At 44.9% G+C, this 26,633-nt stretch overlaps 1 protein-coding gene across 5 annotated transcripts; it reads left to right on the plus strand.

Annotated features, from left to right (window-relative positions):
* The first annotated feature begins 521 nt into the window (after nt 1-521).
* On the plus strand, nt 522-25,298 carry HIPK1 (homeodomain interacting protein kinase 1). 5 transcript variants are annotated; one of them, XM_054181112.1, is made up of 16 exons: nt 522-673; nt 1,337-2,414; nt 7,956-8,079; nt 10,359-10,478; nt 11,247-11,333; nt 12,166-12,350; nt 12,664-12,826; nt 13,194-13,416; nt 14,274-14,395; nt 15,908-16,042; nt 18,600-18,742; nt 18,919-19,101; nt 19,669-19,884; nt 20,165-20,403; nt 20,784-20,920; nt 21,934-25,298. In XM_054181112.1, the coding sequence occupies exons 2-16, from the start codon at nt 1,339-1,341 to the stop codon at nt 22,417-22,419; spliced, it is 3,639 nt and encodes a 1,212-aa protein (XP_054037087.1). In that variant the 5' UTR covers nt 522-673; nt 1,337-1,338; the 3' UTR covers nt 22,420-25,298. The 5 variants fall into 5 exon arrangements, with proteins under 5 accessions (XP_054037087.1, XP_054037091.1, XP_054037089.1 ...); XM_054181116.1 differs by having other exon boundaries at nt 22,198-25,298; XM_054181114.1 differs by having other exon boundaries at nt 18,603-18,742.
* The last annotated feature ends 1,335 nt before the right edge of the window (nt 25,299-26,633 follow it).

A 26,633-nucleotide genomic window follows, 5' to 3' on the forward strand; every position in this document is an offset into this window, starting at 1 on the left:
CACCGCTCTGCCTCTGGAGGAAGCTGAATTAAAGCACCCTGGACGTGGGGCTCCCGAGCGGGCGATGCCGCATCCCTCAGCGGTGTCTGACCGCCGAGCGGGCGGCCCGGCCGCCTTTCCCAGACCCCCCCTTCAGCCCCCGGAGCGCTCCGGCCGTCGCGGCCTCGCCCGCGCTCGCTTAACGGGCACCGGGCGGGCCGCCGGTTGCTGGAGCGGCTCGCGGGTACCGGCACGGAAAGGCCCGCCGCGCCTCTCGTCCCCAGCGCTTCCGCCGCCCGCCCCCTTCCGCCTCGCCCGCGTCACGACGGCGGCGCGCGCGGTCACGTGGGCGGGCTCGGCGCTCGGCCCGCCTGGCCGGCTCGGGGCTCGGCTGGCTCAGTCTGGCGCGGGCGGCCGAGGGGTCCGGAGCGGCGCGGCGGGAGCGCGGCGGCGGCGCTCGGCCCGGGCGGCGGCGCGGGACGGGGCGGGGGCCCGGCCCGGCCGGGCCGTGAGGGCGCGGCGGAGCCTGGCGGCGGCGGCAGCGGAGCGGCCTGGGGGCTCCCCCCGGCGTGCGCGGGCCGAGCGGGCCGGGCCGGCGGCCGCGGCGGGGCTATGATGAGCCCGCTGCGGGGCTCCGCACCCCCGTGTGTCCCCCAGGCAGGTCCGGCCCGCGGCTGAGAACCCCCCACCGGCGGTGAGTGCGGCGGGGCGGGACGGCGCGGCCCGGCGGACTCGGGAAGCCTGGGCGGCCGCGCGGCGGAGGCCCGGCCCGGCCCCCCCGCTCCGGGTGGGAGGCGGCGCTGCGGGCGCGGCGGGGCCGGGCCGGCGGCCGCTGTCCGCCCGCGGCGGGGCCGGGCCGGGCCAGGCGCCGTCCCCGGGCCGTCGCGCTCGGGGTGCGCCCTGCCGGAGCGGCCTCCGTGGGGGGAGTTCGACCGGGCCGGTTTGGGTTTCCCCGCGGCTCCGGTTCCGCAGGGAAGGGGGAGCCGGCTTGGGCCGGGGGAGGCGATCGTAATTTTCTCAGCGTCTTCCTGCTGCCGTGCTGTCTGTCTTCCATTCCTAGTACTGTTTTGCCGTCCTGTGCTGGGATTTCTTTAGCCTTTAGAAAGCTGGATGAAGAGCTGTCTGCTTCTTACGCTGTAGGCAGCGAGGTAAAATGTGGTAATTCCACCGGAGAGCCTCGCATTGTGGGTGCCCTTAGGATCAGCAGTTCCAAAGGTTGCCTTCCTGGGTGGTAGGCACCATATGGTGCTTAGAAAAATACTTGTCATTCTGTTTCTCGTGCAGACGGAGGTTCTTGGGTTTTTTTGCGATGTGCTGCCACTAAGCAGTCCTAATGAGTTGTCCTCTGCCGTTTCAGGTATGGCCTCACAGCTGCAGGTGTTCTCCCCTCCGTCAGTATCCTCGAGTGCCTTCTGCAGTGCCAAGAAACTGAAAGTGGAGCCCTCTGTCTGGGATGTTTCAGGACAGAGCAGTAGTGACAAGTATTATACCCACAGCAAAAACCTCCCAGCAGCTCAAGGGCAAGCAAGCTCCTCTCATCAGGTAGCCAATTTCAGCATCTCTGCTTACGATCAGAACCTCCTTCTCCCTGCTCCTTCAGTTGAGCACATTGTGGTTACAGCGGCTGACAGCACAGGCAGCAGCGCAACAGCCTCCTTCCAGAACAGCCAAACCTTAACACATAGGAGCAACGTTTCTTTACTGGAACCATACCAAAAATGTGGATTAAAAAGGAAAAGTGAAGAGGTCGACAGCAACGGTAGTGTGCAGATAATTGAGGAACATCCACCTCTCATGCTGCAAAACAGACCTGCGGTGGGTGCTGCGGCCACAACCACCACGGTTACCACTAAAAGCAGCAGTTCCAGTGGTGAAGGGGATTATCAGCTGGTCCAGCATGAGATCCTGTGCTCTATGACAAACAGCTACGAGGTCTTGGAATTCCTGGGCCGAGGGACGTTTGGGCAGGTGGCGAAATGCTGGAAACGTAGCACGAAGGAGATTGTAGCCATCAAAATCCTGAAGAACCATCCTTCCTACGCCAGGCAGGGCCAGATAGAGGTGAGCATCCTCTCTCGCTTGAGCAGTGAGAATGCTGACGAATATAACTTCGTTCGCTCCTATGAGTGCTTTCAACACAAGAATCATACATGCCTTGTATTTGAGATGCTAGAACAGAACTTATATGATTTCTTAAAGCAAAATAAGTTCAGTCCATTGCCCTTGAAATACATCCGGCCAATTCTGCAGCAAGTGGCTACTGCCTTGATGAAGTTAAAGAGCTTGGGTCTGATACATGCTGATTTGAAACCAGAAAACATCATGTTGGTGGATCCTGCGCGCCAGCCCTACAGAGTGAAGGTGATAGACTTTGGTTCAGCCAGCCATGTGTCAAAAGCAGTGTGCTCCACTTATTTGCAGTCGCGCTATTACAGGTAAGTACTGACACCATCTTCACTTTCGTATGCTGCGTGAGCAAAGAAAAGCTGATCCTGATGGGTTTGCTTCCACAAATACTTCACTCTTCTGCCATTAGGTCTAATCCCAGTTGCAGGGAGGGGGGGAAGGAAGCGATCAGCCTATCCACTGTTCCACATGCTTCCTGGAGATTTCTTCTGAAATGTTTATGTAAATAAATAGAACTTCTGCTTTGCAAGTGTGACATAATATGCAGTCCAATACCTTCCTTTTACCCCAGATTAGTGCAGTAAGTTGATTTTACTCTGTTGCCAGTTTGTGACAACGTGTGAAGTAGCAAACTGTGGAAGCAGTATGCTACTAATAAGTAGTGCATTTTGGATTATTGGCTGTGATCTGAAATTAGTCCATTAACCATGGTCGTTTAGAAGGGAGAGAAGTCAAAGGGGTGCCAGTTTCTTTTTATCCTGTTTCTTCTGGTTCCACCTTTGTCTGAACCCACTTCATGAGCACATGACTTCTGTATCACCCCTCCGTAAGGAACACTTTCATGGGACTGGCAGATCATTTAAAACAGGGAAGAGTGAGATCTCTGCTTCCCTTACCAAAATGTAGGAATGGCTTCCACTCTACTCCTGTCTAAGAATTAAAAATAAACTATGGGCAAAATGTAAAAACTCAGAAACTGTGTAGCTACAGCAAGCTGTGCTTTTTCTTTCAATTATTCCTCCAGCTTGGTTCTCTTAATAGTGTGTATTTCAATATAAGTAGCTGTAGACTTCAATAAATGGATGCAGAAAAAACTTCTGGCATCAAAGGGACATGAAAAAGTCTGTGCTGTGTGTCAGGGTTGCTTTCAGTGGAGTGTGAGCTCACTTGACGCAGAACTTAACTAGTATCTAGTCCTTCCAGCTGGGACGAGACAGAGGACTCGAGACACTCCACCCCACCCTGTGTCTCTGCCCTGTTTGATGTCTTTCCCATCCTCCTAGCTTCAGTTTAAAGCCCTGGCTTCTTGTAGGCTTGCTCTGTTCCTTCCTCATACTCCCTGTATCCTTGCCCCCTTTGTTTTGTTTTTTGTTACTCCCTCTAACACCGAGTACCAGCTTTCTGTGCCATTTCTTTCATGTGATACAGACTTTTCTTAATCCATTCCTCATGATCTTCACTCAGCTTTTTGGCACCAGTCTTTCCAGTTCCAAACTATTGATTGTTAGTTTTTTGTATCACAGTTGTCTTTTACGCACCATAGCTCTGTTAAAATGCTTGCTGTCTAAAATGCATTGTTGATTTTGTTGTTGTTGCATCAAAAGAGGTGACTGCTGATCAAGAATCTGCTCTATCTGACTTGCAACACATGTGAGCAAAGCAGTTTGGGGAGCCATATAGTGCTTTCCAGTTTCTGGTATCGCAAACACCAGATTTGGCTGAGGCAAAAGCAGCAAGGGGTGATAAGTATCTTCGAGGGCCTGCTGGGAAGAAGCTGTCTGCTTCGTCTTTGTGTGCGGCACTGAGCTCCCGGCCACTTCCACCTCCCTGGTGCGGAGTGACTGACTCTGCCAGAAGGGCAAATAACCTGAGATTAGGTGGCATTTAAGACTGTCTGCTTGACTGAAGTTAAGTGTGCTGTGATGTGGAAATCTAGTATTTAGTGATAGGTAATTAGTTTAATCGTGATGATTATTAAAATCCATAATCTACAAACTTATGGAGATGATGTAGAAACCAGCTTATTGTGGGAGAACTGGATTGCTTTAACCATATTCACATTAAATTAGTGTTCAAATGAGTTCTAAGTTGGAAATTTTTTTCAATGCTGTGTTTAATAAAACAGTATAGACCAATTCTTCATTTGGTTCTCTGTCAGCTCTTAAAAATAAACTTGTTCTATGTTCACTTTTTTGTTTCTAATACCTGTTACTGGTGCTTACATAACCTGTCTCCTGCGGAGACATCCAAACCGAGCTCGAGTACTCTAAGGTGAATTTTCTGATACGTATACCCTGAAGGCAAAAGCCTTCCTTTATCAGTTATGCTCAGTGCTGCTGGAGGTTGTCTTGTCCAGGTTCTGATTGTACTTCTGGTGGTTGGACAGCCCGCATGGTCTCAGTGACGCTGCTGGAGCCACACTTGCAGCTGGGAGGTGGTTTGTCAGGACGAGCGTGTTAGGGCTGAGGCAGGTGCCCTCTCACCAGGCGCTACTGGTGCTTCTGCAGTGTAACCCCAGTCCAGGAGGGAGGTTTTACTGCCGTGACATGGTTGACTTAAAGTGTGGGTAAAAGTGCCCATGAAGAATTACTTGGCTCTGAAGCCAGGCATGGACTAGGAGCAGACTAACTGGCAGTCAGGCTTCTGCGTAGTGACTGGTTTCTGTGGCAGTCCTGAGATCTATTGGCAGTAATTCCTGACCGGAAAACCAGAATATATGCTTGTTACATCAGGTGTGGAAGGGCATGAATGCTTTTGTTCTCTCTGGGGAGGACAAAGGATAGAAGGAAGCAGACAGCTTCCAGAAATGAAAAATCCCTGGGAAGACTGGTTTCCCTGCTGTTTGGAGTGAGGTTCACTCGTGTCCTATGTTATATGTAAGTACATCCATCACGTGAGTCTTACTCGGGTCCTGACCTCCTGATGCTTCCTGGGGGCCAGTGTAGAGGCACTGAGCAAACTGGAGATACTGAGCTGAAGGGCTGAGCAATTTGGGCCATGAGAAGGTGGCACTGAGTGGTGAGGGAGCTTGCAGAGTGCCGTAGTATCTGTTTCTTACCTCTGCTTTGGGCTACATGACCTACTTCTGTCCCAGGCACGTTGGCTTGGGAAGCAGCAGTGCACTGCCAAATCTTACTCTCTGCTTGCTAATCCAGCTCCGAGTGGTGATCGTGTTATTCACTGCATTGCTAGTTGCAGTTGTACAGGCTTCTTATTACCATCATTCTTCACAAGGGGGAGGGCTGAAGACCGGTGTGTGAACATGGTGTGTTTTGAAATGCTAAAAGTAAGCCTCGGATTTTTCTGCCACTGCTCTGAATCCTCTTTCTTCTGAGAGTACCTGAGTGTATTTGCCAGCTTTGGAAGTCAGAGTTTGGCAAGCGTGTATGCACAGAAAGAACGTTGTTGATTTCTATTTCAAAGAGCTTAAGATCCAAAATCACTTTAGTCTCTGACAGACCAGCTACGAAAGTGACCTCTGCCTGTTGTCCTGTTTCAGCTCACATCTCATAAGGCTGCTAATTATAGTGGTGTAAAAGGAGATGAGAGATATTCTGATTTATCAGCTCTGTCCTGCGATCAAAATGAAAGCAGGTGGCTTGTGAGAAGTTCATTTATTTAGTTTCAGGGAATAAAATGCATAGAGTTCAACTTGCCATCATTTTGGTATTGAGGTTTCGGAATACCCAAGTCTATTCCAGCGTGTAGTTAAAGACTAACAAACTATCCCATCCAGCCTTTGTTGCCACTAGTCTCTCTTTCCATGGGAATTGGTGGGATTTTTTTTTAATGCACTTGTGAAGGATTAGCATGCTCTGCTTATTTCACAAGACACTTATATTTCAGTTTGTTTGCCAGTCCAAACCAAGGAAAATTACGCCTGCAGCATTCCTTGCAGGTGCCCTGCAGGTTTGGGTCCTATCTGAATTGGAAATTCCTGCATAAGCAGGATAATCAAGAGGATCAATACAGTTTGTTGGTGACGACAAATACGAATAGACTAATGGGGCACGTGGGGTTCTAAAAATCCTCTGTGCATCTGCTTGTGAAGACCAAAGTACTACAGAAATGGATGATTCTTGTTTACACCTGTTAGCCTGTAGAAAGTTGGATCTATTCTAGCATAGTTCTTTGAAATAAAAATGTTTAGCAGGACATTCAGCATTCAAATATCATATACTTATAATATTTGCATAATCATTTTATATTTTCACATGCAAAACCATTCCAAAGTCAACTACTGCCAGGGACAGACAAACAAGAAGGTCAAAACAGATCGATGTCAAGTAAAGCGAGCGTCAGAATGTCTTAGCTAAAAGAATCTATTACTTTGATTATAAAGGTATATCATGGCTCTGTTTTGGGGGGGCTCAGACATAATAGAGGAACCTTCTTGCTTTAAAGCTGAACGACAGAGAACAGGGATGATCTCACTGAGCACACGGCTGGTTCAGCGCACTCTCTTTTTTGATAGGTCTTGTGCTTTCTCGGAGCACTGTGCCTGGGCAACTGGGATGAGTGCATTTGTTTTGGAGACTGGCTGGTGGCAATTGGGTAGTCACCTAAAACAAAAGCTGTGTCTGTGTCACCACGACACAAAGGTTAATTAATTGGAGAGTCACTTCTTGCCATGTCCAAACAGTTGGGAGGTACGTTCGGGTTGAACAGTTGAGGAAGGTGTCAGATCTATTGACACCTGTACATTATGCAAGCCCTGTCTTTTAGAATGCTGTAGAAAGATCAGAACTGGTTTCAGAGCCTTTTTTAACAACAGAAATATCCACGCTGTAACAAAAGAAATGTCACGCAAGCCCTGGGGCATGCTACCCAAGTCACAAGCAGAAAATAGATAGCCTGGAGTTTAGGACTTTTCTGTCTTCCTTTGCGCTTGTGTTAGTTATGCATGAAGAAGATCAAGGTTTTCGTGTTTCCTGTACTTTCCAGAGTAAATTCCCACACTAACTCACATGGGTTTTGCAGCACTTGGGTTTCATGCTGTATGCAAATGTATGACTGGTATTTAGCCTGACAGAAACGCATCGGTTTGTTTCAGAACTGTGTGTAGGTGAGGAGTTGTACTGAACTATCCTTTTGTGTTATGAGTCAGTTCCAGACAGAAATCTCCCTGAAATTCCAGCCTGTTGCAGAAGCAAACCCTGCTTGGAGTTTGAGTTTTTTTCATCACCTTCTTGTAAAGGCTAGGCCAGACAGGTAAATTTTGCATTAGGTGTGGTTCAGTGCACAAAACCTGTAACACAACCTTGCAAAGCGCTCACAATCTCCAGCTGTGTTCTCTCCGTCCATTTTAAACTTGAAACTCCCCAAACAAACCCTGTATGAGAACGCACTGATAGAAACCGAGAGCTCTCTGAAGAGCTCCCTTTTCTGGCTCTGCAGATGTTTGTTTCCCCATGAAAGCAGGCAGCCTTTGGCAGCGGGTCACCTGGGATCCTGAGACCTTCTTCCCAGAAAAGTCTGAGCACCCTTTGCCAAAACTTTTCTTCCCAATTCTGTTAGGGTGGGTTGTGCCTGTCTCGGGGACCGCTCACACTGTACATACTGTCAGGTGTAATTAAACTGGTTACTGAAGGAATAACTTCTATCACAGCTGCATAAAGGCCGCCTAGGAGTTGGAGGGCACCGGGGCCATAAAACAAATCCAGCTGTGCCATTAAGCGTTGAAGAGGTTTGGATCTGTTAGGCCACTTGAGTGAATCACTTTGTTTCACACAGATTTACTTGTTCTTGGGGGAGAGAAGGGACATTCCCCAGAGCAATTTATAGGAAAGAACTGCATGCTTTCAGAGTTGAAGATTTTACTTTTTTTTTTTTTTTTTTTTCCCCAACAGAGCTCCTGAAATCATCCTGGGTTTACCGTTCTGTGAAGCTATTGACATGTGGTCCCTGGGCTGTGTGATAGCTGAGCTGTTTCTGGGCTGGCCTCTGTACCCGGGAGCATCGGAGTATGATCAGGTGAGAGTGTGCGGCAGACGTGGGGGCTTTCAAATGAGACCACGGTGATCTGTGTCCGGACACCCTGAACCCGATGTATCCTACGTCACATTTCATCTATACAAATTGCTGTTGTCTGTCATCTTGAGTTCAGTTCTCTCTGTGGCGTTCCCATTGCCCGTCTATCTCTGTTGTTGTACAGGAGAGCACAGAGTTCTCTGTGTTTTAACTTGAGTTGAATGTAGTTATCCAATATATAGAGTCAATTTACAGTTAACCCCCTGGCTTCCAGACCCAAAAGCTGTTGAAATACCTCCCTGTCAAAACAGAAGTGAGGTGTGTGCCCTGACTTGAAACGCCCTTTGTAATTTCACCATGAGGGCAGTTTTTCCATGTGGAGACAGAGCAAGCCTATCATTCCTGTCCTCTTAATACCTACAGCAGCCTCATTTTTAATGCAAAGTGTGAGCCCCAAGCTGTCTCTGAAATACAAGGGCAAGAGTCTGAAAAGGCACCTTGAACTAATTAGTTCTTTCCGTGGATGCTTAGCATTATTACCTGGGCTAGTCAGTTGCCTATAAAAGGACAAAAAGTCTGTATGAGAGGCTTTTTGAGGGTAGCTTTTCCACTGTGGTTTTTATGGTGGTATCTCGTTACAGTGCTTGGTATGGTTTTCCTTATGTGATAAAATACATGAAAACTTACTAAGTTTGAAAATTTACTTGTGTTATATCTTCCCAGTACTGTAAATTTCCAAAGGAAACACAGTGGTACCTTAATGAGCGGAATGAGTTAGAAAATAACTGAGGTACAGCATGGTGGTTTCCTTGCACACCGAGTTTTGTGTAATTCTGAGAACCTTATCTAGTCATGTAGGTGGGTGGGGAGGAGGTGCTTTTTCCATTGCTTAATCGACAGGATTTTGCAGTCCTTTGTGAGGCAGCATGAGGTGTGACTTCATGTGGTTGATTGTGATATCTGAAAATTGAAAATTCCCCCTTGAAAATGAGGGATGAATTGCTTTTGTGTTTTCTGAGATTGTACAGCGGCAAGTAAAAGCTCAGGAAGAACTTGTGAGAGGACTCCTCCAGGAATGAGTCCATGGGTTGGGATGGGATTTACAATTATTTTTTAAACATGCTTTGGCTGTAGAGAAAGAGTTATGTCTCATAAAAATAGCAGAACTCTTAGCTGAACTGTCGTGTAGATAGAAAAAGTACTCACCTGCAGACTCTTCAGATCCACACTGGCATAAAGGACGAGCGAGTCAGCGGAGTCGTACGGATCACAAACTGTAACAGGGAGGGAAGTGCCCTGCGACGTTCAGCTGTTTTGGCACAGTGCAGTAGCAGGAGTTTTGCAAATGAGAAATGAGACACGCTAAAGGACCTAGAATGGATAATTCAAACAAAGCCTAGTTAACGAGTTAACACTGTGTTTCCAGTCCTCACTTTGTAAATCAGACTTATCAGGGTTTTTTCTTAAAGTCTTAAATAGAGTCCTTTGAGGGGAGGGTCATGACAAAGGCGATGCCGCCTTTCTCACCATACGTCTTGAGGGCAAATAGCATTGGCAATTGGGCAACGTATGGAATGTTTTAAAAAGCTCATTATTGTGCTTTTTTATAACTTGCTATTTTCTTTCCTTTTGAGCATACCTTTGTATTTGTTAGCTCTTATGTTAGTGTCTCATTGATACCATCACAGATATTCAGGTGCATTTTCTAAAATTCTGAGCCATTTTTTTGTTACATGTAAAGTATATTAAATGTCTTTGAGGATGTAAGAATCTGTTTGTACTATAGGTTTGGTCTTGCTTCCTTGGTCGGTGAGAGCTTTGCCATGACTGTTCTCAAATCGTGTGCTTAGAGTGTATGTAGGCAGTCACAGCAATGTCGCTTGACTACTTATGCCGTTAATTATGTATACATATGTGATAACTTCTGTGGTATTTTTCTCTCTAAATGTGTACTTCTTACATTGCTGATATTAAAGACCATTGGTGTTACTTTATCCACGTCTCAAAAGCTTATAGTCTGCTCACATACACTTAGGCAAAAATTATTTCCATAAAATAAGATAGATATATTTAAAACCTAGAATTTCTGCAGATAATATGATTGGAAAAGTAAAATATCCTCATAAGTACTTGAGATAGTCCCTTTAATTTTGCAGTTTGTTATCTGGGCATTATTTACAGGTTATTTTCTATTTGCCATGAACAAACTTGGCTGATAATTACTCCCTTAGCTATGAGTTCTTTATGTTTGGAGTCCTCATTCTTTTAATTTTCTTTCCTAGATTCGTTATATTTCACAAACTCAAGGCCTTCCAGCGGAGTATCTTCTCAGTGCAGGAACGAAAACAAGCAGGTTTTTTAACAGGGATCCAAATTTGGGATATCCACTGTGGAGGCTAAAGGTTTGTCTGTCGCCTTAATTGGCAGTTCTGTTTTGTTCATTGATGACTTGATATAAATTCACACCTCGTTTTAGTGTGCTGTGAAAACATTTTGAGTGAAGATCGGATTTGAAATGCCATTCAAATATAGCTGATTTGTGTATTTCATTTCAGAAACTGTAGCGACCTCCTGGTACTCCTCTAACAATAGCAGCTGTGCACCATAGTGCTGGCAAAGAGTGGGTGTTAAAGTAATTGAGATAATGGTTACTTATTATGGCCTGCTCAGTCTTGGTGAAGTATGTCATCTTGTTGTCATCTCCTGACAATACGATGAGTAAAACAGGGAGTATTTCATGATGGTCTTTGGTAGTTTAACAGAAATCTGTATATGTATTGCAGAGGATGGGAAAGAATCAGATGTACACTTGGTTTGCCTTTAAAGCCGAGCAGCAAAAAGAGAGGGATTTTGCCTTTCTTCTTCTTTGTGAAAGAGGGATTTAAAATATTTATAGCCTCTTCTCTTCCTAAGTCAGAAATCTTTAGTTCTTCTGGCTGATCGCTACCTAACGAAGCCTTGAAATGAAATCACCCTGTTAATTCAGCTTGGCAATGAACGGTCTTTCCAGCAGAGGAAATGAGAACCCACGGCTGTTTTGGTTTGGCCTACTGGCATGTGATTTGTCTTAAAGCAGGCAGAAGATCACCTGTCTTGGCTCTTTTCTTGCTGCTTTTTCTTTATCAGTATGCGATATCTCTGTTTATATTAACAAACGCTTTCTTTTATAGACCCCAGAAGAACACGAGTTGGAGACAGGAATAAAATCAAAAGAAGCTAGGAAATACATATTCAACTGTTTGGATGATATGGCGCAGGTGTGTGGAGATCCTGTAACACACAGATAACTATCATATTAATTACACGTGGTATTGGGATCCTTAAAAATGAGGCTCCTGTGCTGGAGCAGGCCTCTTCCCCATGCTGTTGAGAACACTGATGGAGTTTGCCATGGTGCCAGTTTGCATCAGAAATCACTGTATTAAAGACTATGAAAGTGTTAATTATGAATCTATTAGAAATGTCTTGTTTTTTCTTAGGCCCTGATCCAGTAAATGCAACAAGTGTACCTAGCCTGTTATCACTAGAGGTAGCCAAGCAGTAGGAAAGCTAAGCCCCTCCAGATGTGTTTATAGGATTATGCCTCTTATTGGACGTTGGAAATACTGACAAGAGCTACAGATTGTTCTATTTTTTTCATTCTATTTTCAGAGGTAAAATGAAGGAATAGCTGAGTGCTTTTAGTATCACGAGGCCTTGGATCTTTGTTAGTCTCAATTTTCTGTTGCTTTTGTAGCTCTTACCATCGCTTTACATCTGCACAGAGAATGTAGAATATTGCCATTCTGATTTGGTAGCCCCGTATAGCCCCCCCCCCCCAAAATGAGGGCGTATTGCCAGGCAGTGGAGAGCGAAGCCTGGTTGATGTCTGTTGAACAGCCCAGCTTCACGTGGAGATGAGAATTCCATGTGTCAGTTTGACTTCCTTTAATAGAGTGAGCAAGGGAAGGATGGCGTGTTAGCACTGTACTACCTGACCCTAGGCTGTCTAAGAGACAAATGGTAAATAAATATTTCTGTGAAATTACTGAATTGTTAGCTAGCAATTAATGTGATGTTTGCGTGAACTACTCTCGTTTTATTTTCAAGGTGAATATGTCTACGGACTTAGAAGGGACTGACATGTTGGCAGAGAAGGCTGACCGAAGGGAATATATTGATTTGTTGAAGAAAATGTTGACAATTGATGCAGATAAAAGAATTACTCCACTGAAGACTTTGAACCATCCATTTGTTACAATGACGCATCTACTGGATTTCCCACACAGTAATCAGTAAGCCTCCTTAGATATCTCGTTTTGTTTCAGGAGGACTTACTGGAAACACAGAATAGCACTTTTCTGCTTTTTGTCACTGCTGTTTTCTGAATTTTGTGGCTGATCTGAAAATAGCAATGGCATGTATAAGGAATGGAATGTTCATAAGCTTCCTTTTCGTGTTTAAGGACATTCTTTGTTGGTTTAAAAAAAAAAAACCAACAAAAAAGAACCTAAACCTAAAGACATGTGCATAAAGTTGGGAATCTGTTATGTCTTTGTTGTACTGTTTTTACATATCTGATATTTTCCTTCTGTCATTCTGTTTCAGTGTGAAATCTTGCTTTCAGAATATGGAGATCTGCAAGCGAAGAGTTAATATGTATGATACAGTGAATCAGATTAAGAGCCCATTCACGACTCATGTTGCTCCTAATACAAGCACAAATCTGACAATGAGCTTTAACAACCAGCTCAATACAGTACACAATCAGGTATAGCATCTTTTAGCTGTTTTATACTAATCAAAGAAATCGAATAGTCTAATTTTGCGCCTTCAGGCCAAATCCTGTTCTGCAAAATACTGTATTTAAATCGCTCTCCAGAATTTATAGTCCTGCTTGAAATTTAATTTTCCAAAACTCAGGCCAAGGCCGTCTCTTTACTCAACCTAATCATACTTGCCTGTCAGTTCAGCAACGTAAGTAAAATCGGTGCAATTCACGTTTTTTCTCCTGTGTTGTCTCGTGCCTTTTACCTGAAACCTTTTCCTGGTGCTTCCTTCATAGTATAATACTGGTGGTTTCTGTAGTTTGTTTTATAACAAGTACAAGTGATAAACATGATTATTTTTTTTCCTAGGCCAGCGTATTGGCTTCCAATTCTACTGCTGCTGCTACTCTTTCCCTGGCAAACTCGGACGTCTCGCTGCTGAACTATCAGTCTGCTCTGTATCCATCGTCTGCAGCACCAGTTGCGGGAGTGGCACAACAGAGTGTTTCCCTGCAACCTGGAACCACCCAGATCTGCACGCAGACTGACCCCTTCCAGCAAACGTTCATTGTCTGTCCCCCTGCTTTTCAAAGTAAGCGGAAAAACCCTTTGTGTGGTACTGTGGTTGCAGTGAGGTAGAAATGAGAAGTCGTAATTTGCACTAAACTGAAAAAGTACAGAAGACCACTCTGTGTGTCACGCAGTGCTCTTGCATCAGATGCAAGTGCAGAATCAGGTCAGACACGTGTAGACAGTTTGGTTCTCTTCCAGGTCGTGCTTGAACAGGAGACAGTATCTTGCCTACCCAGGTTGCAGTCTTCATCTGGTTGCTCAACCAGTTTTTCCCCCCAAACTGAACACAGCAGCATTCCACAGAGAGCAGTGAGTGGAGGAGCCAGACCTATCTGAAAATAAAAAAGTGTCGTGCTGTGTTTTGTATGAGGGAATATCTGGTCTTTGAGTCTCAGTTCACAAGCACTGATGCAGCTGTGTAGTTTGCCAGCAACAAATTGTCACAGATTACAAGCAAGCGAGGTTAGCGCAAGCACAGCTCTATTGATGCTGAAAGTTCTCTACTTATGCTTTTATCTGGATTGCGTTAATATGGAGGATTATATATGAAATGGGAACCGATAGCATAAGGTTTGAACTTAGTCTCAAGCAACATAGAATTAGGTGTCTGTGTTTCTGAAAACAAGACTGTGGACTTCAGCAGAGCCAAGCTTTTAAGAACTGGTTGTCCATCATTGCTCTTTGGCACAGCGGGACTGCAGAAGTATTTACCTCAGCTGGTGTTTTATTAGTATGCTTTTGTCAAAGGGAGCAGCTTTTCTTTCTCTGCATCTGACCCTGTCTTCTGCCCTTACCTGGTAAGGAACTTGATTTTGGAAAGAAACTGAAAAAAAAAAATAAAGCAACTTAGCAGTGATGTATTCTTGTCCTCCACAGCCGGGCTACAGGCAACTACAAAGCATTCTGGGTTCCCAGTAAGGATGGATAACGCTGTCCCGATCGTACCACAAGCACCTGCAGCGCAGCCACTGCAGATCCAGTCTGGAGTTCTCACGCAGGTAAAAAAGCAAAACGCCCCATAGAGTTAACTGCAGTTCCTACCCCGTCTGGGAGCACCTGACTGCCCCTCTGGTGCGGGGGTGAATGCGGGGGGTCTCAGAACACTCTGAAAGGTTAAATGCAGATCAGTTCCAAGACAGTGTTTTCTTGTTTTATTTTGCTTTTCTGGAATATTTAAAGTCTAAACTATTTTATGTCATGTGCCTCCCTGGTTTTAGAAGTTTGATTTAATAATGGAAATAAATATGTAGTTACCAGCTGTTAAAAACAGACTGTATTTTTTCACGGGTGTACTCTGCCTTACAGGTAGTGGTGTGCGTTTTTGCCTACACTTTAAAAATGTGGCAGCAAATTTTAGAAGAAATCGTTTCTGTGAGAAGCGAGATCCCAGTAAACAAGTGGCAACAGACATTACTCACATTAAAATTTCATTAAATCAACAAAATTATTTCTGAATCCTTCTCAATTAGTTACATCGTTAGTGCAAATTGATGTGTAGCGATGATGTGCCTGTTTCTGTTGTTTGCAGTTTAAACAATATGTGATAGCAAAATTCACAAATCTAAAAAATGATATTTTAAACACTAGTAATGTCATAAATTAAAACAATTTTTATTTCCAAAAAGTAATGCTTTAATATATAGCGAGTGCCCAGTGATTCACAGGTTTTATTCACTGAAAAATTGTAATTGCCTTTATAATTAAGTGCACTTTTATTTATTTGCATAGTTTCAGTTTCTGCTGACATTAACACATCCTTTATTAGTTTTACTCTTCAGCCAGTATGTCGTAGTTGCTAACATACTTGTAGAGGAGTAGTTTTTAGATTGTTCAGTCCAAATAATTTTAGTGGCATTCTGTTATCTCCTGTTGGTTTAGCATAATTATACAGGTAACGGTATCCAAAAAGCAGAATACACTTGAAGGAGCCCCACCCGAATCCAAGCCCTGCTCTTCCCGAGAGTGCAAACTGTACACTAAGAATCTAGTTTTAATTGGACATTTGATGGACTAATATGTGCCTCGGTAGTTTCATCACAGATAACTTTGCTCTTTTGTGATACAAAAGACCTACGGTGCCTTCCATTAAATCCCTTAGTTTATCTTTTTCCAAGAGCACTGTATGTGAATGTGGAGGTACGAGAGTAAACGCTGAGTCCTGCTGGGGTGCAGTTTGTGTTACGGCTTAGGGCAGCGTCTGCAGTGTTACTTGCTCTCTGGGACCCACTAAAGTATCAGTAGCTGAACACTATCTCATTTTCGCTTTTTAACTGTGTCATCGGAGAGCTCCTGTTCCCAAATTCCCCATTCCCTGTGTTCCCCTCAGGGAACCGCTTAGAGGAATGTGCCCGGAGGGTCTGGGTGTTGGTCTCACTGCGTCCATTGCAATCTGGAGTCTGCTCAAGCACCGTAGAATGCCAGTGAGGTGAAACCCTTTCTGGCCCTATTGCTGAACCCACTTTTCCTGCCTCAGTACGTGTGTTTCACTCACTGCCTGATCTACATTTCAGGGAAGCTGTACACCACTAATGGTAGCAACTCTTCATCCTCAAGTAGCCACCATCACGCCGCAGTATGCGGTCCCCTTTACTCTGAACTGCGCAGCCGGCCGGCCAGCGCTAGTAGAACAGACGGCTGCAGTACTGGTAATTGCCTCCCTTGATTGTGTTCACTAACTGAGTTTTTGTTTTAACTTAGACTTGCAGAGGGCATGGAAGCATGTGCCATCTTGTGGCTGTGTTCTTGCTACATCTTAATGTCTTGTTGTTTTCCTCCCCAACATTGCTGAAGCACTGTCTGACTCTGACGTTTAGTGTGGCTCTGTAAAGAATCCAGATCCATTGACTATTACTTTTTACTAGCCTAGTATTATAAAGCTCTTCTAAGCTATCCTATAGAAGAGTTATAATTGTTCTTGTTCTTTGCTTACTGTCCTTATCTTTGCCTTTTGATTGTTGACTACAAAGAAATCAGTCTTTAGCTTGACTCTGCTACAGGTACCTGGATGGCCAGAATTTGAACTACTTGGCAAGTTAGCTACATATTCTGTTTTCAACATGTGTAAAGCTGCTTTGCATGTAGAAATGTTTCAGGTCATTAATCGCAGGCTAAAATCTCTAATGATCGCAAATTCTTTAATGTATTGCTTTAGCAGTCGATTTCTCTTAACTTCTGTGGAACGTTGACAATAATTTTCTGGCCTTTTGTTATTTATAGCCAATCACAGGTAGCTTGCTTCATCCAGATAAAGATACCGTTCTTCACAAATACTTTCAGTTCGTATGTATTTCTTGGTTGAAATTAAAGGTGAGCTCTGGTATCCAAAGTGGCAGTAGCTAGCTTTTAGGCTGTTTGGAGCAATTTTTAAAACGGATGGGGAAAAGGATTAAACACACCTCTAAGAAGCGTATGTTTTCAAAATTGTCCTCTTCTGTATTCATTTGGCACCTGCATCAGAACGACTCTGCAAGTGCCACAAAGAAGTCATTGTAAAACTCCAGAATCAGATCAGTGAAGCGTATGACAACATTGCAGTGCACTTAAGTGCTGGTATCCTCACATGTCTTTCAAAGCACATTCCATTATGTGAACCATGTTGTTTCTTGTGGCTTTAAAGTGGTAGTTTGAGTGTCGTTTTCTTCCAAGAGGGAGACCTCTGCTGAAGTGGAATTTGCTCGAGTCATACCTGTACTGAAATTCAAACCCACTCCTTTGAGTTCCTCTGAACCACGTCCACTCTCCCCGTTTCTGAGGACGGGAAGGCAGGAGAGCGGGGTTCTCCTGGGTCTCAGCTCTGAGCTAAACAGACCCAGGGGCGGATCTCCTTTCCTCCTCTTGAATTTTGATTGCTGAAAGGCTGCAATCTAGGCTCTGAAAGCGGCAGGGGGTGACTGTAGCAGAGCTTGGTACGCAAGCGAGTTGTTAGTGATGTTTTCAAAAGTGTACTCGGGCTATTGATTCAACAGGCAAATTTGTGCGTGTGCAGTGGACTTGATGTTCAACTCCCCTGTACAGCAGTGGGGATCAGAGCCAGCTGTTTCCAGACTCTGAGCCTGGATTCTGAGTTTCTCTGGAGGACTTGCTGTTTCTGTTTGGATTCTGGGAGCCTTTGGCGTGAATTTGCTCACCTTTAGTGCTTCCGACACTTCTCCCTTGCTGCTTCCCCTGAGTTTGCATTAGCCATTTGCTAAGCTTTGCATATTTTTGTCCTTCCTCTGTCAAAACAGTTCGTCGCTTGGAAGGCCCGATTTCTGCCTCTCATTGGGAATTTATATCTTGCTGTATTAAACTCTCTGCTTTGTCTTGTGCAGGTGTTGGCTTTTGGAAAGACGCATGGTGTGACTTTTAACATATTTCTCTTTTTTTTTTTTTATAAAAAATTATTATAATTATTATTCCGCTGATGTTGGCAGAGGTTTTAGCAGTTCTCTGCTTTGAAGGCTTCTTGTTTGGAACCGGTATTTGTAATAAGTGGATCTGTTACTTGCAGAAATACTGTATTTAAAACAGCAGGTATTTATGGTTTTGCAGTTTAAACTGCAAGAAAGAGACACATACTTTCAAAATCATAGAAATATTGTACTGCCAAATTTATTTTGTTTTTTTTGTTTGTTTTGGTTTTTTTCCAGAAAAAACCTGCATTTTGTCAATTGGGATAGGAACATTAATAATGAATTGAAAATATCTTCATGTATCTCCCTTGAAACTAAATGTTTCTCTCAGTGTGGCTTTTCTTAAATATTTTTGTTGAGATGGGGTGAATTTCCACAATAATAGCGCTGTCTCAGCTCTCCCAATGTGAGCCCTGTAAGGCAGAAAAACAGAAAGGACCAAATTGGCTCCGTATTTTGGAATCCTTCAGCAGAGCAGCGTGCGTGAACTTCCATGCAGAATCAGTGCTGAAGGCTCATGCTGCAGCTGGCAGTACAATATCTGGCTGCATGCTGCAGTACAATATTAACGCTCTTTTCCCCAGGCGACATCTGTGGTACAAAAGACTAGTAAAGTGTCAGGGGAAGCTTGTTGCTCTGGTTCTCCGGTTCTCGTAGTGTACTGAGACTTTTTGAGAAAGGGCAATGATGTGCCGTTATCTCTGCAAGCTAACAATCTACACAAGTGCATTTATTGCTTGGAACAAATCTCTCTCTCCAGCGGTAGGAACTGAAATCGAGTGAACCTGTGTGTCTGTTTGTTGTTTTGCAGCAGGCCTGGCCTGGGGGAACCCAGCAGATTCTGCTTCCTTCCACCTGGCAGCAGCTCCCAGGGGTTGCTTTGCACAACTCTGTCCAGCCAGCGGCTGTGATCCCGGAGACCATCGGCAGCAGCCAGCAATTAGCTGACTGGAGGTAAGGATTGCACGGGGTCCAGCTCCGCGCCAAGTGGAAATATGTGCCATTGCAGCGCTGCCTGCAGCACACAGAACTTCTCCTTTCCCTTCAAAATCACGCAAGGGCTCGGTGCAGCTTGCAGTGCCTCCAGTGTAATCATGGGATTTGTGTCTTTTTCTTTTTTCCTGCCCCAGAAATGCACATTCCCATGGAAATCAGTACAGCACTCTCATGCAACAGCCGTCACTGCTGACCAACCATGTGACATTGGCCACCGCGCAGCCTCTGAATGTTGGAGTTGCTCATGTTGTCAGGCAGCAGCAAAGCAGCAATGCTCCAGCAAAGAAGAGCAAGCAGCCAGCGCCAAGCGCAGCCAAGTAAGGCTTCCCGTCCCAGCCCTAGAGACTGCGGGTGTGTTTGTGGCAGCTGCCTTCATGGTGTGAAAAACTGGTCTTCTCATTACAGAGGCATTGTCAGCATAACTTTTTAATGTGCTACAGTTGCTTTTAAAGATGTCTTGGAAAAAGTCTCTGTACTGTAGTCACTGATAAAAGTCTAATTTCAGTGAGGGCGCAAGGAACGTGGTTGGCCAAGTGCTTTACTTCACTGGTCAAAGGGAGGTTTTACACATCAGGGTGTGTTGGTGCCATAATGATACAAGTGACAGAACTGACATCTGTCAGACAAGGGGCAGCAGGTTTCTGGCAGCGTTCAGATGAATTAGTCCTGTTCAGAGCATCGCTGAGTGCGTTGGTCCCTTCTGGGATGAGTTCTATGGCACTCTCCTGTGCGAGTGTCTGCACTGAGGTTCTCTTTGTTTATTTCAAGGTGTTTCTTCTTGTACATGGGCTCCAGCCTTCTGGAGCCTGGCTGTTCTTAATGCTGGCGCTGGTTTGTCCCAGCCTGCTGACACGTAGCTGAATGCTTCTTTGGTTTTCCTTCAGGCCCAGCTCAACGCTAGAGACTGTGCCCTCCCAAGTTTACTCCCTCATTGGGAGCAGTCCCCTGCGCTCCACCTCCTCCTCTTCCAACGTGCTCATCCCAGCGCAGGAGCAGCACCAGCCCATTGTGATCCCAGACACTCCAAGCCCACCCGTCAGTGTCATCACCATTCGCAGCGACACTGATGAGGAAGAGGACAGCAAATACAAACCTGCCAGGTAGGAAGTTCATTTTGGCAGGCGGTACTGATTTGTCTGTAGCTCAGCCCAAGCGTCTAGGGGAGTGGAGAACACTTCGTGCAAAGCCCTGGCTAGGCTAAGCAGCACTGCATAGGACAGAAAATTCTGCATCGTGTCTGCTGTGCTGTTTGTGTCTCTAATCACAACTTCATCTGACGAGGCAGGGTATGAGATTGTGGAGGGAGATCTCTGTGTCTTGTCGTAAAAGCGAGAATGTTTCCCATTTGTTTTTTGTTTTGTTTTGTTTTTTCCCCTGCAGTTTGGGTATGAAGCAGAGATCCAATGTCATCAGCTACGTTACTGTTAATGACTCCCCTGATTCTGACTCCTCTCTGAACAGCCCCTATGCCGCAGACCCACTTTCCTCTCTCAGGAGTACCGGCGGTGCCCTGGAGCTGCCGAGCAGCGGAGCGGCTGACAGCTCCAGCTCTCGGACTATCATTGTGCCGCCACTGAAAACACAGCTCAATGACTGCATTGTAGCTACCCAGGCTTCAGGTGGGTGTGCTCTCGGAGGTTACTGTGCTCAGCAGTTCTTGCCAAGGCCTAGGTGCTCTCTTATCCCTGACAGCGTTGTCCTCACAGTTTCAGACTATGCATTGGGTCTTCAGCCACTTAAGGTTTCACAGCTGCTCTTCTGAGAGTGCAAGCCTTCGTCTGTTTTCCATTCCGTTGATAGATTTTCCTGTATGTTTGGCTGCATTTAGAAGGATCTGTAAAAATTCCCAATGATTTCTTGTACAGTCAGATTTTAAATCATAATGGAAGAAAAGGCTGTTACGGAAATAGTCCCTGGGGTGGTTCGGTTACCTAAGCTGGGTATCACAGTGCATGGCACGTGAAGGGGCAGAATGGACTAAGGTTTTGAAATCTTTCAGGCATCCTGAGCAGCACCAGTAAGACGAAGCCAGTGGCCTCTGTGAGTGGGCAGTCGTCGGGATGCTGTATAACACCTACTGGGTACCGCTCACATCGCGTGGTGACAAACGGTGTGCAGCCTCTCAATCTCAGCCAGGTAAGCGCTGTGTGCCTCTTCTGACCCTTGAACATGCTGCTTTAGAATTGCTTTAGAAACATTATGCTGTATGGCAGGGAGAGTGACTTGGGTGCAAGAGGATCAATATCTGCCGCCTCATTCATTCTCTGAAGCTGCTTCTGTCCTGTGGCTATGCAGGGTAGGGTAAACTCTGTAGGGAACGTAAGTGAAGTTTACCAAGGCAAAGAATTTGTTCTGTACCGGAGGGCGGGAGAAGAAGGAAGCATGGTTATGTCCGTATTCTTTCTTTGTGCTCCATCACACCTCTCTTGCAGTGACTCGTTCTTGCCACTCGGGTGGGAGAGTGACACCAGGATCCAGCTGTTGAATTAGAGGAGCATGAAAGGCACTCGACAGTATGAGGAGATTCTTTCAGTCTTTACCTTCCTTCTCTAGATCTCACGAAGGCCTGACCAGGAGATTAAGGCTGGACCTTGTCTCTCAAACTAACAATTAGCACCTGGTTTCCCTTGAAACTTTCAGAGATTGGTTTCACTTCAATTTGTGTCACTGCTCTTGGTCTTCAAGTCGAGCTGCAGGAGCCTGTTGGAAGAGAGGAAGAGTTACACCTCCAGTTCATTTCTGGCATGGGGATAGGACAGGCTTTGTTGTGCTAAAATGGGGCAGCCCTGCTGCTGCTCTCACTGAGGTGTGGAAGAGCAGAAGTGTGCGGAGTTTGAGGGCTGGGTCAGTCTTAGGACCCGCCTGCACTTGTGCAGCGGTGTACTGTGGTACCCCAGGTGTGGCAGTTTGATCCCATTGTGGAGGAAAAGTGTACCCTTTGTCTCGGTGGAACTGCAGTGACCACTCTCAAATTTATGTGAGGGTTTCGCAAAGCTGGGAAGGGAGAATCTGCAGAAATGCCAGTCCTGCAGCTGGAACCGGGGTGTTGATCGGGAGGCTCTGGCTGACCCTTCCTCGCTCACCTCCTCGGTCCACTGCCCTTTTCCCTGAGGATAGCCACTAACCTTATTTACTTCTTCTCCCTGCAGAACCAGCAAACAACAGTGCTGGCCTCACAGGAGAGAAGTGGAAATGCTGTCCCGCGCAGGCAGCAAGCTTACGTGGCACCCCTCACGTCAACTATTTCTCAGGCTCCCTACACGTTTCAGCACAGCAGCCCAGTGCATCCCCACCTGGCAGCAGCAACGGCAAACGCACACCTGCCCAGCCAGCCACATATGTACACGTATGCCCCAACCACTGCTGCCACGCTGGGCTCCACCACCTCCATCGCCCACCTCTTCTCCCCTCAGGGCTCTTCGCGGCACACCACCTACGCTGCCCACCCCAGCACACTCGTCCACCAGGTCCCCGTGAGTGTTGGTCCAAGTCTGCTGACTTCCGCAAACGTTCCGCCTGCCCAGTACCAACACCAGTTTGCTCCCCAGTCCTATATTGGTGCTTCCCGAGGATCTGCTATTTACACTGGATATCCGCTGAGCCCCACAAAGATCAACCAGTACTCGTACTTGTAGTTCCGAGCAAAGCACTGTCCTGCAATAGGCCTGAGAGGCTGGAGAAGGATTTCAGGTGAACCTTTACCTGGTAACGACTTGCCTGGTTTTCGTTTCTCCCTGATCTGGTTGTATGTTGTTCAGAAATGTCTTAGTGAGTTCAGTCACTAGCTGAGCAGCATGCTTTGTTACCAGTACGAGGGTCACTAATTCAGTTTTTAAAATTTTACTTACTTTTTATAGATGCTTTTAAAAAGTTCATGGTCACGTTTATTTAAAATTGTTCTGTCGTGCTAATCAAAAGAGGAAAGAAAATCAGTGTCTTGGAAGACAGATCCTGGTGACTTTTTTAAACTTGTATAACTTAAACAAAAAGACTAGCAGATTATATTTTAGCAGCTTGCACAAATCCATGTTGCCACTAAAAATGTAATGCACGTTTATTCATTATGTTGCTGGGGCAGCTTTAAAATCAAGTTTAATATTTTAACATTTGTTCTCTAATTCACTTTGTCTCTAACAAATTGCTGGTTCTGCAAAAGCCATTACATCTCCGTATGTGTTACTGTCAGAGTTCTGTTTACTGCTCTGCTTTGTTTAAGGACTGGTAGAGGCGACTGCCTCGTACTAGCAGCATTATATATACAGGAGTCTGTGTGAACCCTGAAATCTGTTTTGTTCTCGTGAAAATTCTGTGTCTCCATAACACAGCTGAATTTTTATTGCATTCGTTGCAGAATTCTTCTGAGTTTTTGAAACCATAGTCAAAATCTCACTGTGTAACAGAGCTCAGCAGCTTGTCGGGACGCTGTCGTCTCCAGCTGAGGATGAACAGTGCAGCATTGCTCTCGCGTTTGGTTTCTGCAGCTCAGTAGATGCTGGCCCTATAATGGAGCTGGGTTCCTTCACAGAAGCACAGGGCTTTCCTTTGTTGTGTTTCTCTTGATATTTTTCCTCACATGATTCATTTAGGAGGGAGTTGGATTTGAAATACAATGAAACATCACTGTATTGATGTGTACAGCTTTTTATACTCCTGTGAGCGTATCCTCCTGGATATGTCAACAGCTACCATAAAGCGCTCTTAACAAGACTTGTATACAGTACATGCATGTAGGAATCGCAACAAAAAAAAAAGGAAAAAAAAAAGAGAAAGAAAAAGAAAAAAAGGAAAAAAAAATCCAGATTTTAAAGTTTATTACTGAATTTAAAACTATTTTAGAAGTTTTGTATTGGTGGTGTTTTAATATTTTACATAAAATGAAATATGTACATATTGATTAGAAAAATATAACAAGCAAAACTTCCTGCTAACCCCAAATGGTCTGTCTTTGTAATCAAAACGTGTAGTGATTATACTTGAACTCTGTACTTAGTGTTTGTCTAATTCTTAAACGTTCTGGGGATGGAGTTGATGTATCCTTTGTATTTAAACCAAAATGAATTGATTCGTGTTGGAATGTATGTGATATAATGCAATGGTTAGAGCTCATCACTGTAGCACTGAGAGGAGTAGAGCTTCGTGAGAGAAAAGGATACCTTCTGATTTGTTTTGCACAGGTATGTGTGAGGAAGAGTTGTTTGGTGTGTCCCCTTATTGTAGTGCCTTAAATGATGACGTAGTGTGACTAGAGTTTACAGTGAGCTTGCCTTATGAGGGACCAGCAAGCCCCCGTCGAATTGAAGCAATTCACTAAGCTTATCACCGCAAGAACAGCAGCGTGTCGCATAGGTGCGTTGTTCTCAGTTTTAATGCTATCATAAAAAGCTACATTTTTGTTCGGAGTGAAGCAATGTTTCCTTAAAGCTTTTCCTTGAAATGGCACATGTACTGTTAGATGTCTGTCGGTGCATTTCGAATAAGGTAGTGCTGGGAATGCATTGGAATGTTTAGTCTAATATTGCAGAAGTGATTAAATACGTGCAATCACTTTTTATTAGATTAGTACGGCGTTACCTTCCCCCACGTTAATAGCAGACATTTCTTGTAAAATATCGCTAGCTTGATGATAGAATATTTATACCAAAGAGAGCCTGCTGTAAAGCACATAATACCATTTAAAAGTTTTATAATGCTACTGCTAATGTGGAGTCGTTGGGAAGGTCTGTCAGCTGTAGCCCTAGTTAGTGTTCAGAGGAAACGCTCATTTTGGATAATCAGTGCAGTTTTTAAACTACTCTTTGTTTTCTTGAGTCCCTTGTACTAGGAATTATTTCTCATCTTCAGTACGTAGATTAAGTATCTTGTCCAAGTGGATGCTAAACTGGCTCCAGCGGTCGTGTTACTGCAGCAATAAGAGGTTTTGGTAACCTTGAATCCCAGTTTATGTGCCGTCCCAGTGGAAAAGAGGCCAGTTCTCTGACCGGTATGTGACAAGAAGTGCAAAAGTAATTTCTGAAAATCCACATTATTGATAGAAGAAAGTCTGGACTGACCTGAAATTGATGAACTGCTAAAGGTTTGGCATCTCTTTTGGTAGAGGGATCAAGGACTTTGAACTGGACGGTAGCATTAGCCACGTTGTTGTTCAGTGTGTTTTTAGTCGGAGCACTTCTGTGAGTGTGCGGATACCCACCGATCCTGCTGTGCCACGTCAGTGCTGTAAACGATGCTCTCTGTTGCTGTGGGCGCTTTCTTCCTTTTTTCCGTATTGCATTGCTGGTGTTCCGTACTTCCCTTGAGGTACCTCTGGGGTACAGAGTTGTGCCTTTCCATCGAAAGGCAAAACGAGCTCCAATTCCTGTTTCAGGAAAACGTCATTCCCTGTTTGACAAATACTAAAGTGTTTTCCATTAAGTCCTAACAGGAAAAAAAGACCTTTAGCAAAATCTGCTAATAATTTTGCAAAGAAATTGCCCGCTTCTCCCCACCCTCCTCGCCCCCACAAAAAAAAAAAGAAGCAGATTAAAAGGACCATTTCTCTTTAGAGTCCCCAGTACGTAATTAAACCCAATCAGATGTATGCACAAAGCACGATGTCGTCTCTTCCACCCTCTGAGTTCCCAAAAGTATTGGAACAAGGAGGACGAGATGGAAGTGCCACAGGTGAAATGACAGGTACTGCATTTCAAACAAGTTGTCAGTGACCCTGGGATTCCTCTGTGATACTCGGCGTGAGCCAGGCAAGCAGTGCCCAGCCCAGCAGGGCCAGGTTTCCATCGTGGCGCTGGCTGCGCTCCTGCGGCGGATCCCCATCCGGCCCCGGTACATGTTGCCCGATGTGAGTCTGTCGGGGTCTGCTCTAAGGAGATCCATCCCTTCTCCCCGTGCGTATCCAGCCTTCAAATTAGGTTAGAGAATTGACTCTCCTCGTTGTCAGAGTCGCTACACATATTGTGTAAAGAAATGTGCTATCTCCGTGTAGAAATTGGAGCCCTTGCATTTTTTTGAAACTAGTTTGGGATTCACCTTTTGAGTGTTTGGTAACGGTGGTCCCGTCTAGGCTCGTCTGTGATTCTGTGTGATGGCCACCGCAGAGGCAGCTTCGGAGGCTTTCCTGCTTAGCACCTAGCTGATGGGATGCAGTAATTTACCTCTGACTCAGCAATTCCTTTTAGTAAGTGAGACTAAATTGCTTCTAAATGACAGGATTGGCACAGCCCTGCTTTCTTTTATTTAAACTTCTGAATGGTGCCGCATGTCCACATGGTTGTTTGTTGCTAAACTTTATATAATGTGTGATTTCAGATTCAGCTTGAAATATATCTATCTCACTACATGTAGCAGTACATTATATGTAATGTTAGTATTTCTGCTTGAATCCTCGATATTGCAATGGAATTCCTACTTTATTAAATGTATTTGATATGCTAGTTACTGTGTAAAATTTAACTTTCTTTTATGGTTGTGCTCTTCCTTTTTACAAGCCGCTAGATACAGGTAGTTTCTGACGATTACTGATCTATGTTTGTATTGCTGATGTACTTAGGGGGTATGTAAAAATCATTTTAACAGAAGAAATAGATATTTAAAAATTTAATACTAACTATATGGGAAAAGGGTCCATTGTGAAAACATAGTTTATCTTTGGATTCAATGTTTGTCTTTGGTTTTACAAAGTAGCTTGTATTTTAAGTATTTTCTACATAATATGGTAAAAATGTAGAACAATTGCAATGCATCAATAAAAAGGGTTAATTTTCTGTACTCTATTAATTTGGTCACTTGATCTATTAATGGGGGTGGAAAAGGGGTTTTGGCATATCCTGGATGAAACATTAACTAACCGTTAATC

This window comes from Rissa tridactyla, chromosome 21 (assembly GCF_028500815.1).
Source record: "Rissa tridactyla isolate bRisTri1 chromosome 21, bRisTri1.patW.cur.20221130, whole genome shotgun sequence".
NCBI lineage: Eukaryota > Metazoa > Chordata > Aves > Charadriiformes > Laridae > Rissa > Rissa tridactyla.